The sequence below is a fragment of the Tetrao urogallus genome (genome assembly GCF_951394365.1).
Source record: "Tetrao urogallus genome assembly, chromosome: 2".
Classification (NCBI taxonomy): Eukaryota; Metazoa; Chordata; class Aves; order Galliformes; family Phasianidae; genus Tetrao; species Tetrao urogallus.
In genome coordinates this window covers 65043064-65055575 of record NC_136814.1, presented here as the reverse complement: position 1 = coordinate 65055575, position 12512 = coordinate 65043064, and the positions used below count along the sequence as shown (strand labels likewise).

The 12512-nt window shown below is 46.1% G+C and overlaps 1 protein-coding gene across 1 annotated transcript in view; it reads right to left on the bottom strand.

Moving 5' to 3' along the window:
• The window catches only part of REV3L (REV3 like, DNA directed polymerase zeta catalytic subunit), a gene marked incomplete at both ends in the record, with an annotated part of 115131 nt that extends 103671 nt beyond the window's left edge, over nucleotides 1-11460 (bottom strand). Inside the window, one exon of the mRNA XM_079532932.1 lies at nucleotides 11322-11460. Within this exon, the coding sequence (XP_079389058.1) occupies nucleotides 11322-11460 (139 nt within the window). The remainder of the gene's footprint in view (nucleotides 1-11321) is intronic.
• Nucleotides 11461-12512: the final 1052 nt, after the last annotated feature.

Here is a 12512-nt window from a genome sequence, read left to right as displayed (position 1 = left end):
AGGTTAATTGTTGCAGTGCTCAACTCAGGTACAACATAGTTACAGCACCACTACTATCTACTAAGTCACAGGACTTCAGGTTACTGCCGTTCAAAAAATACCCTCACCCAAACTTCCTAGCACAGGCTGTGTAGCGCATCACGTTCTCCCCTCTTTTAGTCACACAAGAAAATCCTTATGCAAAGTCCTAAACGTTCCCTGACCAACTCCACTATGGTTTACTACTAGTTCTCCATCACCACTTTACCTCCGCATCTTTATTTTTAAATGCACAAACTTCAGCCCCTCACTATGAACGTACTGTTGCCAAAACACTGAGTCCGCAGTCGGCAGGGTATTATAAGAAACATCATCACTTGTCCTTTAAAAATTATAGGATTCAGGCATTTGGTAAAATTTTGTGGTCTATCAGGAGTCAGACAGCTACAGATTCAGGCTGCCCAGAGAGGTTGTGGATGCCCCATCCCTGGAGGTGTTCAAGGCCAGATTGGACGGGGCCCCAGGCAGCCTGGTCTAGTATTAAATGGGGAGGTTGGTGGCCCTGCATGTGGCAGGGGGGTTGGAGATTCGTGATCCTTGATGTCCCTTCCAACCCTGGCCATTCTGTGAGGTTATTTATCAAACCGAAATATTTCACCACTAATCAGTCGTGTAAGAAAATGACATTCTGAAAAATCCAAAATCTAACATGGAAAGAATGAGGTGTTGATAAGGTGTTCCCCCCACCCTGCCAGATGAACGGAGCTTACACAAAACAAGTAAGATTAGCATGGAAGCAAATGAAGATAATGATTTAAGAGCAAATTACTGCAATAACCACTTACACTTGAAGAAATGATCAGCTGAAACAACTCCTTCCTCAATCTTTCTGTGCACACCTGCCATATGCACGCCTGTATTACATGGGCCCACCTATCTTTCTCTGCCAGCAAAAGATGTATTTTCTTGTGCCATGCTTCACACTGTAGAGTCAGACCTGAATCCAGCTGATTTTTTGGTTTTCTTTCATTTTTCTGATACAGCAGGAACATGAGCACCAATAATCTGGTTGTTTTGTTTGCTTTTTCACACGCCTCACCCTAAAAATACAGATTTTCATATTAGTAAACAACACAAAAACAAGTTTGCAAACTGCAAAATACTCACGAGGATGTTAAAGTTCTCCACTAAGCTCTATACCTCTGGGTAGTTCTCACTACTAGGGGTTTTGTTTTCTTCCTTTTCTCCCACTGCACAGAGCAATAAACCTTAGGCATCACCTCATCTACCTCCAGCCACCAGCCTGGAGATATGAAATTCCAGGGGATGCATGAGCCCCAAGAGCCAAAGCAAGTGAAACCAAAAGGGAGCAGCCTTAGATAACTGGTCCCTGTTGTTGCAAATCCAACAGCAATATTTTGCACAGCCCTGGCTCTCAGCACACTGCTGTCTGACCCCTCCACATGTCACCTCGCATGCTCTCCGTACTCCTGTTGGCTCCCAGCCCTCCTCTCAACATCCTCCCCTTGTTCTGTTTTTCCATTCAAGCACTCTCTTCTACAGAATTCCACTTCAAAATAACAACTACTGATATTGCCATGCCATCTGTTTTCATAATGTATCACTCCTTCCACAACTTTTATCGTTCCATTTATAGAGAAGACAATTTTCTTGGAGTGAGGACTATCCGCCATTATCTGCACACCACCTAAAACAACTGGGTTCTGTTATTAAGTCTTTCATTTTTATTACAGCAGCAGTTAAAAACGTCAATTTATTTCTTTGATTAGGTTTCCAGCTGCTGGCTTAAGAACACAAGCTCACCAAAATCTGACATGCTGGCACGATCTGTAAATGCTCAAGAAAACTTTATTTTGCATTTCCCATCTATTCTAAGGCTTTTGCTTTGGATCGGATTTTTTTTTTTTTTTTTTTTTTTTTTTTTAATGTGCCAGACAGAAAATGAGAATCCAGACTGTGATGATACCAGGGTCATCTTTGCATGGGACTTGCAGATTTACAAACCTGTCTAGTATAAGTGAACACACAAGTTCCCAAAGAACTACACAGAAAAACTGCAATAAAGAGTGGCCTGAGTTACCATAGCAAGCCACATTTTATTCAGAACATATGCCACTTTTCTCAAGTAAGGAAAGCAATGGACAATTTTAAATGGTATCTCTGATATAGAACACAGTTTTAGTCAGAGGATGATTTACATGTAGTTTGTATTATTTCCACATTCTCTAGTCAGACAAAACACACCCTCAAAATAGAGAATACAGACTCCCAAATTTATTATTTCTACATAATTTTAGGTTACTTGAGATATCTATATGTAAGCGTTACAAACACTACAAAACAAACCTTCCTGGAAGTAGGAATGAAATGAAGCAGCTGCTCCATCACCCTGGAGGATGAGGTGTTAAATAAACAAGGAGGTAACAATGTAGCAATGGAGAACACCAAAAGGGGTTTGACTTACACTTGGAAGACAGAAATTATCAGCAACTGGGAAAGAAGCCTTGCAGTAAGGTGGATGCAAGTCCTTTACAGACTCATGACTATTGATCCCAAAGGTCAATACTGGAGCCAATATTTTTTAACATCCACATTAATGATCTGGCCATTGAACAGGTGAACCCTCAAAATGTTTGCAGACAGCAAATCTGGAGCAGCGTCTTAAACACCAGGGGATTGTGCTGACACCTTGACAGACTGGAGAAATGGGCAAAAACAAAGCTCATGGAGTCCAACAAAGGGAAACACAATGTCCTCATCCAGAGAGGAATAACTCCATATCTGTATGAACCAGAGGCAGACTGTGCGGAAAGCAGCTTTGCAGAGAAGAACCTCAAAGTCCTGGATGAACACGAACCAGCAACATGCCTCAGCAGCAAAAGAAGGCCAGCAGCATCCTTAGCTGCCCTAGGAAGGACATCACCAGCAGGTCAGGTGATCCTTCTCCTTCCCTCAGCACTGGTGACACACATCCAGAGTGCTGAATCCAGGTCTGAGCTCCCAGATACAAGACAGGACACACTGGAGCCCAGCCATGACAACGATTAAGGGCTTAGAGCAGATGATACCCGAGAAAAGGCTGTGTGAGCCAGGATTCCGCAGCCCGAAGAAAGGGACTGAGGATAGGAGATGAGAATGACTAAATCTGACTCTTCTCAGTGCTCAGTGCACAGACAGGCAAAGGACACAAACTGACATGAGACTGACAAACTCCACTCAAATTTGAAAGAGTGGTGTTCCTGTTCTGATTTTTATTTTTATTTCTTTAAATTGTGAGGATGGTCAAACACTGGAACATATTTCTCTGAGTGGTTATAGAGTTTCCACCTCTGGAGGTGTTCCAGGTCACCCTGCCTGGACTAACCCAACAATCTCCAAAGGTCCTTTCCAGTTAACATGAACATTAATCTGAGGGCAAAAACCACGCTTGTAGGAAAGAACCCAGTCTTAGTGTATTAGCTGTTTGTTTTTACTGCTGCTATTTAGATCTAGTAGTAAATATGGTTAAGGCATAGTTCTACAAAACTAACTTGAACAGCTTAAATGTTACAACATATCATTTCCGAAAATATTGTCAGTGTATCTTAAGGTAAGAAAGAGCTTTTCTCTTTTAATTGCCCAGATAATTAAATAGATTCCACTGCTTATAAATAAGAATTCTGCAAAAGTACTTGCTTAAGGTGAATGGATAAAAAACGCAACGTACAAGAACATGAAGTAAGTTTCCTCTGCAGTAAAAGTCTGCTGTAACATCTTTGCTAGGTTAAGTAGGTAACTTTTTTAAAAGGAAACATAAAATCTGCTACGAGAGCCCTACCAAATAATCTCCTCATCTAGATAATAAATAAATAGAGGAGGCAGCAATAAAAATTTGTTCATTACCAATCTGAAGGCGGTACCTGCAGAAATGAGGGCTGAATCAGTTTCCAATTCCCACTGCTTAATAGGATCTGTGCTATACAGAAAACCACCTAGGTAGTTTCAAACACAAAATGAACGACTCATTATACATCTCATTATACAAAACTCAGAAAACTTGCATTGTAAACCTCCCCTGAGGAGTAATGCCAAGTATTATGGATTAGGTGCAACATTACACAGCCCTTTCAATATTCGCACCAAGTACTGCATGTTGATACTGCACCTAAAATAGGACACACAACCTTGCTGTAGTAAACACTCGTTTAGTCAGCAAACAGCATAGAGGTGCAATTAGAATGTAAATCAGCAGTAACTCCTCATACTCTCTCTGTTATTTGGGGGAAAATAACTTGTCACTAAGGGACAATCTCAAACCTGGCAATGGTGTATGCAGCTAACACTCTTTCCAAATCTCATTTGGTGTTCACAAACACTTTCCAAATAATTTTTACAGCAGTAGCGTAACCAACTTAAAAACAGTTACCTGGCATCCCTTCCACACTCTCTAGACACGAATGTGTCTACCTGGATGCATGAACAAACTGTACAGAGCAGTCTCAATAAGCACTGAGGTGGAAGGGCTCCATCTAGTCCCACTCCTACCCAAGCAGGGATACCCAAAACAGGGCGCCCAGGACCATGTCCAGGTGGCTTTTGGAGACCTGCAAGGAGGGAGACTACACAGCCTGATAACCCGAGAAGGCACACACACGTACACCAAAGCCACACACATGGATTCAGAAACACACAGTCAACATTATGGGCTGCCTATCTGCATGAGTAATGAAAGTTACGTGAAATGGCCGTCTGCACGCTAATCACAGGATAGAGAAAGGCTGGAGCATACAGACATCAAATGGCTCTCTAATAAGTCACGTGAGCCACCCCCAGCCAGCGTGAGGTTCTATTTAAACACTCTGCCAAAAATGCTCTCAAACTTCTAACATACCTTGTAATTGCTCTGTAATAAAGCAGCTCTTGAAAGAAAAGCAGCTTAACAAAAATGCAAGAACGAAGCCTATGAAAGCACTGGTGTTTTAGACAGTACCTTGCACAAACTACTTGAGTATCTGTTTAGAGTCTTAGATATTTTGGGTTTCACCCTGATTCTTAAAAGTTACTTTAGCACAGGCAGGAAAACACTGCTTGTTTGTATGCCCATATATTTGATTCTTCAACTGCATTCTTCAAAATTATTATTTTCACTACATTACAGGCAGGTATCATGAATAACATTGCAATTACAACCTAACAGCAGATTTCATGGCAGATCTTTCCACCCAGTCCCTGGAACTCATTAATCAAGCCTATGCTTTAATGTCGTAATTATTACATGCTATTATAACTGTAACTTTTCCCAACATACAAAGGAACATTATTTTACTATTTAGATGAATTCCTTACTGGGCAGAGTAGCGTCACAAAAAAAAACAATACTGCCTGCAGACAGTAAGTTCTTCACAGTATTACCAGTCAGGCTACTGATACCATGGGGGATCCTGAGCAAATTCCTTCTTTTCTTAACACCGGTACACCTTGCTGTCTGTTGAGAACGTGCTCCTGAAAGGTGAGATAGCAGTTCAATAGACAGGGAAACAATTTTCCCCACAGAAGGATGTACACAGTAACTTAAGGAACGCACACCATTTTAATGTGGAGGTACAGTACACATGACACAGCAGACAGAGAAGAAACAGCAAGTCCATCAACTGTCAAGTCAGTATCCAACAGTGACAGCAGAGGGAGAGGAGGTGCTGGCTTTTCAGAAGCTGGCTTCATAACAGCTGGAGATAAAGAATGTTTAATTAAAACAACAACAACAACACCAATCTCTCCCCAAAAAACAAAATCACACAAAAGTTGGCTGCTAATTGGCCTGCAACTTTGATCGGCAGACCTCCTGTAACATGAGACTGAATCTCCAGTGATGCCATCCAGTCACCGTGAAAGATTTCAGCTGTTTCATCTGTGAGGCCAAACTTTCAGCACAAGCATTCCTGCTGCCTCTCCAGGAGGGTAGTTTTGCTGTCATCATCCTCCTCAGAGGCACACTGAGGTCAATCAAGGGTAAAGGACAAAAGCAGGATAATGACAACAATTAGAAGTACAGGGTATTAAATTATCAATAGCAGAAGTCTGAAAATAGAGACTGAGAACACATGGACAGCACAGTGTTACACACCTGTTTTCCTCATCCACAAATGTATCTTGTCTACTCAAACCGCAAAAGTCACTGAGCAGGAGCTCTCTCTCACTGAGTGTTTACATATTGCCTAATCCTGCCAACCTTGGTTGTGACATCCATGCGCTAATTGGGTAAAAATAAGAGAGACAATTAATTTCAGCATAGGTGTGTTATTCTGAGGAGCTTCACCTCACACACTGAAACAGAAGATACTTCCACAAGAAGCCAAACAGTACCTGTAAGAAATAGGCAAGATAACTGGAAATTGTATCTAAGGTAGATAAGCTCTCATTCTGCTTCCAGGAGTGCTGAGCATAAAAATGAATTCCAGGCCACACATCAGGCTCCATATGGATGCAGCTACTATGTGAAACACTCTGGACTTTACCGCTGAAGGGTTCTAGGCACACAGTGTCAGTTACACACATGTTCTTAAACACATTCAATGCCTTGACCAACAGAAGCAAACAGAACAATGGTTATGAAACCAATGTCTGGATTCTAGTTAGAATATCAACTTTGTCACAGTATTTTAAGGTTTATTTAAGAAACAAGCAAAACAAGCCACATGCACACAGGTACTTAATTTGCTACTTAATGAGTTTCATACCAGCACAGCAGAATCTCACAGTTCATTCAGGCAGTCCCTCATTGCTCAAACAACTCAGCAGGCAACCCATACAAAGTAGGTAACAAATGCCTCAAAAAGTAGACTGTTCTTTAAAACAAAACAATGCAAACCAAAACCAAAACATAACAAAAGTACACATCCTTCACATCCTTTAAAAAAAATAATCGGGTAAGTCACTATCTAATGACCTCCAATCACACCACCGACAAAGCAATCTCAGCATAAACAAATCTCAAATTCCTCAGTTTCTACTCCAGCGCTGTTCACATCTTACAGGGACTATAAACTTCTGGAGAAAAGTGAAATGAATCAGCATGAGGTTATTTTTCAAATGGCTCTTCAGCGGTGTGAGAAACCTGCCACCATGAGATGCAGAAATTGGAGGCTGAAAATCTTCCAGGCCGTGCTGCAATCCACAGCAACCCCCAACAAGAGTTGTACATGTTGAGGGCAATGATGAAGAGGTAAGTCTTGGCCACAGCAGCTGTGCCCTATTTTGCAGCCTCGTACCCTCAAACGAAGAGCCTGGAAGCCTCCATCACGAGAAATGCCCACTTCTGGAAAATGGAAAGCAGCAGCATCTGGAATGGTCCTTAGCTGTAAACACTGGGATCGTGACCAGAGGAGGCTGTGGGGAATGATTATTGCTGGACAAAGTGTCTGGAATGGCGGTGAGAATGAAGGGAGGGAAAAAGGTTAATCACAAGCTGGGCACAAAAAGCAGCAAGTTCCTGTGATGAGCTCATTCCTTCTCAAGTGAGCAGCAAGGGAGGAGAGAAAGACACTGGGATGGGATCAGATATACAGCTTTGCCAGGTCAGGGAAGGGGGAAAGGGGAGGGAAAAACAAAGGAAGATAAGCAGGCCCCTTCACTGAGTCATACCAGAGCTACTGCCTCTGGAAGGGAGCCAGATCTCAGCTGGAGCATTTGCCTCTGCTTTTTTCCTCTGAGAAAGACAAGGAAAAGCAAAGCCACCAAACTCAGCCGCCCACCTGAAAAGCTGTATGTGGGTGACTTTTTGTGCTGCCCTGAAGAAAGATTCATTTGTGGATCAGCAATTTCATGATATAAAATACAGAAGTCTTCAAAAACAGACAAATATCTGCAGTTGAGGATGGCAGACATATTATTCCTCAAACCACACATTGCTTTCTCTAGGTAAATTTCTAACCTGCCTTCTCCTAACTCTTTCATCAATTAAAAGCCTACGACCCTTTAAAGCAATTTCAAACTGTACACCTATTTTGTAAAAATTTATCCTGTATATCAGCCTCAAATCACCCCCAAATCAGAATTGTGACTTCAAGTATTCTGACTACACATTTTACAATACCCATTATCACATACCAAGAGGTATCTTGAATGTGGTTTTAGAGTATCCTCAGCTACTCGTACACAGTGTTGTTAAGCAAAGTCATTAATTTAGCAACTGCAGCTTATTTATTAACATCCTACATAACATGACATGCACTCTTATCCTGATTCCTTTATGGATGGATTTACAGTTTGGTTCTGTCTTCCAGCAGTTGAACAACACCTGACAGAAACACCCAGCTGAGCACTCGCACGCTGCTGTTAAGGCAGCCAGTAAAACCTTGAGGAAAAACTCCAAGACCTTGAGAAGGCCAAGGAATAAATCACAGCCTCGATACCGCACTTTAGTAACAGGAATGACAAATCAGGAATCACCAATGAAACAGAAGACTGTACGTAAACAGAAAATCCAATTTTCAGTATACTTCCAATTGTTACAAATAGACCTTGCGATTCCTCAAACTTTTTTTTTTTTTTTAAATATAAAAAGCACTTACAACAACCGCCAGCCAGCAGACCAGAAATACTGCCTGAGAAGATAATTGAAATTTTGTTTCATACCTGAGCATTAGCTAGTGAATTAAAGCCCACTGGTTTTAAATACAAATAGCTGGATCATGAGACTCCTTTCGAAATGCAAAAACAACTACATCAAATAGTATCTATGATCTTATACAACAAAGCACGAATTTAATACTGCTTTCATTGTATTAACATCATGGCAGTGTTGCAGCATTTCTGAAATTTTACTTACGTCCAATTCATTATGTTAACAGACATGAAAGTCTGCTGCAAGAATCACATGCTAAAATGGAGTGAAGTGGCTTAACCCAGCTGAGTCCAAACAGCATTTCTCACAGTGTTTTACTTCACTATTTGCTATCGTAGCCAGAATTTTACTCTTCATACATCGTGAGAAAACAGAATAGCAGATGGATTCTGCTTAAAGAGCTTTTTGAGTTCTTGCCTTTTTAGCTCTTACTAAGCAAAAATGTAGGATACCAAAAGATGACGTGCATGGGTCTTCTGGAATAGAATGCAATTCCATCTCCAGAACACCTACAGAAATTGGCAAGCATTACAGCAAGAACAGTCCATTCCAAGAGTTCATTCCTCCATTACTTTTAAACAGAAGTCTCTCTTTACTTCCCCCAGCCACCATTACCACAAACCACTTCAATTTCATAGATCATACTGGCAAACCATTCCAAAGTGATTCTTAAACACAGGATTACAGAAGGGGAAAAAAAAAAAAGTCATCAAAGATAAGAACATTGAGAATCTTCTCATTCATACACCTCTGAGAACACAGCAGAGGTAGAAAGAGCAAGCGCTCTCAGAACCAATGTCCATGTCTGGCACTGGGCACAGTACTGCCAGACATTAACTTTGTGAACATCTATACAAATCATCTGCACGCACCAATCCATCTCCAAGCACTCAGTAGGTGGAATTTGGAGCCTGGTTTGACCTTGATTCCCAGTTAGCTAGGCAGCACAGCCACATGGCTTTAAGCACACCAAGATTCATGCAGAGCTCATTGTGCCAGAGGTGTGGCAGCCTACACAGGTGTGATGGTTCACTACTACACCAGCAGGGCAGCAACTGAACACCTGTCCTGCAGGCAAGGTGCACGAGTTAAGCCCAATGAGAAGGGATTTTCCTAGCCAGACCAACTGAATCAAAGACAAGAATCATGCTGTCTGTAAGCCAAACAATAGCACACATAACAAGACCCAATGTGGGTATATTAGAAGTTGTTTTTACTGTTTCTTTATCCCGAAGAAAGCGTTAACATAGATGTCAGTGATTATACATTTTCTTTTTTTGACTCTCAAACAAAGCGTCGCCCTCTCTCTGAAACCAGGTACGCTGCTTCTGACAACAACATGCTTACTTCAACACCTCTGCAGACAGGATGATGTTTGGGGAAAAAAAAAAAAGAAAAAATAAGGCTGAGATGCAGTGAGAAGCTCCTGAAGCTTATTAACAAAGGTTACAAATACAGAAAAGAAAAAAAGCCATTAAAAAGTTCAACAAGGAACTAAGCAGATGATAGCCAAGTCACGCTTCCTCTGCACAGCAGAGCAAAACGTGTTTTCTAACCAACATGAATTAGAAACGCTTCTATTATGCAAAGTAATATTAAAATTGGTTTGGGAAGCTAAGAGTTTCCTGCTGCACTCCTAACAGCCAGACACCTAAACTGCCTCGCTGTTTACTTTAGGATGCCACATTCATGATACGGCATAGCCCAAACATTTTCTTTCAGGAAAATGAGCCTTAATGCATTAACCACACACACGCACACACAGCCTGATACCTGCCAGACAACCTCGGGCTCTACATTTTTTAATAATGAAATAGCTACTCGTGCAATTACATAAATATTATTACATAATATCTCCTTTGTATGCAAAATTAGAGCTACAATAGAAGAAGGTCCCACTATTCCAGGGCTGTGCCTGTTAATCCCACTCATCCACTTGGTGATTTGGAGCCACAGATGCTCCAGATCACAGAAGCTTTTGTAGCACACATTCCTCTGATCTGAGAGCAGGTAAATGTAAAACAAAATAACCGTAAAACAGCATGTTTTTCTGTATAATGGAACGAAATACACCGTGCCGTTCTATCACGCTCTTTTTTTTTTTTTTTTTTTTTTTGTCTCGCCTCACGCCTGATGTATGGGAACAACGCTTTATTTCCAACGCGTCAATAAAATACAGAGAAATACCTTAATTCCCAAGGTCAGCATTACACAACGCGAGCATAAAGGGAACGCGGCAGCGATCCCTCGCACGTCCAACCCCCAAACGAGGACAGCCCTTCGCTTTAAACTTCGATTCACGCACGGCGCACCCGGAATCGATACCGAATCCCGCTCCCGAACGCCGCGGCCGTGAGGGCGCTCACGGTCAGAGCCGCCCGGGCTGCGGGGACCCCACGCCGAGGGGGGGGAACGTGACATGAGGGCGCCCCCGGGGCCGACCCGCGGCCGTGCCCCGCAGTGCAGCACGGGGCCGCCGCTCCCTGGGGCCGTCCCCGCGGAGGAGTGGGGGGGGGGGGGGGGGGGGGGGGCGGTGGAGGGGAGAGAGCGCCGCGGCCCCGCCGCGTGCACGGCTCCGGCGCTCGGGCAGCTCCGGCCGGGCCGCGCCGCGCACAAAGCCCCGCGGGCCGCGCACCTGCGGCCAGGCTCGGGCAGGTGGGGAGGGGGCCGCGCCCCCTCCCCGCCACAAAGCGCGGCCCAGCGCCTTAGGGTCCCTTACCTGCGGGGGTGGCACCGAACACTCTGACGACGGGCACCCGCCGGGTCGGGGCCTCTCGGAAGTGCGACTGGCAGGGGTCCAGGCCGGGCAGCGGGCTGCCCATGTAGTAGTCGGCGGTCACGATCCTCACTGAGAACATGGTGTTGGCCGCCGCCGCCGAGGCGCGCACTGAGCGAGGCGCGGAGCCCCCCCCGCCGCAGCGAGGGAGCGAGCGCAGCCCCCTGCCCGCCCGCCCGCCCCTCCTCGGCGCGCGCAGCCCCACACAGGCGCGCGCCGTCTCCTTCTGTCCGCCTCTCGCCCGCCCGCCCGCTCCCCCCCTCCGCCCGCTGCTGCGCCTGGCGCGTGCGCGGGCCGCGCGCTCCCGCTCGGGGTCGCCCCCCCCAACGTCAGGCTCTAGAGCCCCGCCGGTCGCCGGCGCCTCAGGGGTAGCGCGGGCTGCTCCCCCCGCAGCAGCGCGTACGCCTCGGCGGCGGCGCCCCGGCTCCGGGCTGCAGCTGTTGTTGCCATGATGATGATGTCACGGGCGCAACCACTCGGGGAGCGGCGGGGGGAGGACGCGGGGCTCACGCACACGCATCCCGCCCCGGGAACGAGGGGAGGGGGGTGAGGAAAATGTCCGCCTGCCGCTCTGCCCCGGCCGCTCCCTCAGGAAGGGGGCTCGGCGGCTCGGCGCTCTGCCGGGCGGGCTTGGGGCGAGGCTTGCGGAAGCCCGAGCCGCCGGTGGGGCGGACCGGGGAGCGCCGATGCGCCGCCATTGGGTTAAGGCGGGCCGGCCGCCATTTTGGATGCCGAGTCGCCTCGCTGCGGGAAGGTGAGTCGGCACGCGGCGGGGATTAACGGCGCCGAGATACAAAATAAAAGCACGGCGAGCGGCCGGGAAGTGCTGAGGGCAGCCGCGAGGTTCCCCAACCGCCGCCCGCGGGGCCGCACCGCAGCGCCCGGGCCGCGCTCCCGCCCAGCAGTGCGCCCCCTCCGGCGGGCGGCCGAGCACAGGGCGGCGGTTGGTTTGCGGCGGGGCGGGGCCGGGCGCGCTGCGGCGGAGCGGCGGGGCTGGGCCGGAGGCTGGGCCGGGCTCTGCTCGCGACCCGCCCCTCTCACAACTGCCGCTCCGCCCTGTGCCCCGCGCCGCGAGGGGAGGTGGGGAGGTCGGGACGTGCCGTGCCCGAACGCCTCAGCGTTCGACCTTGGCTC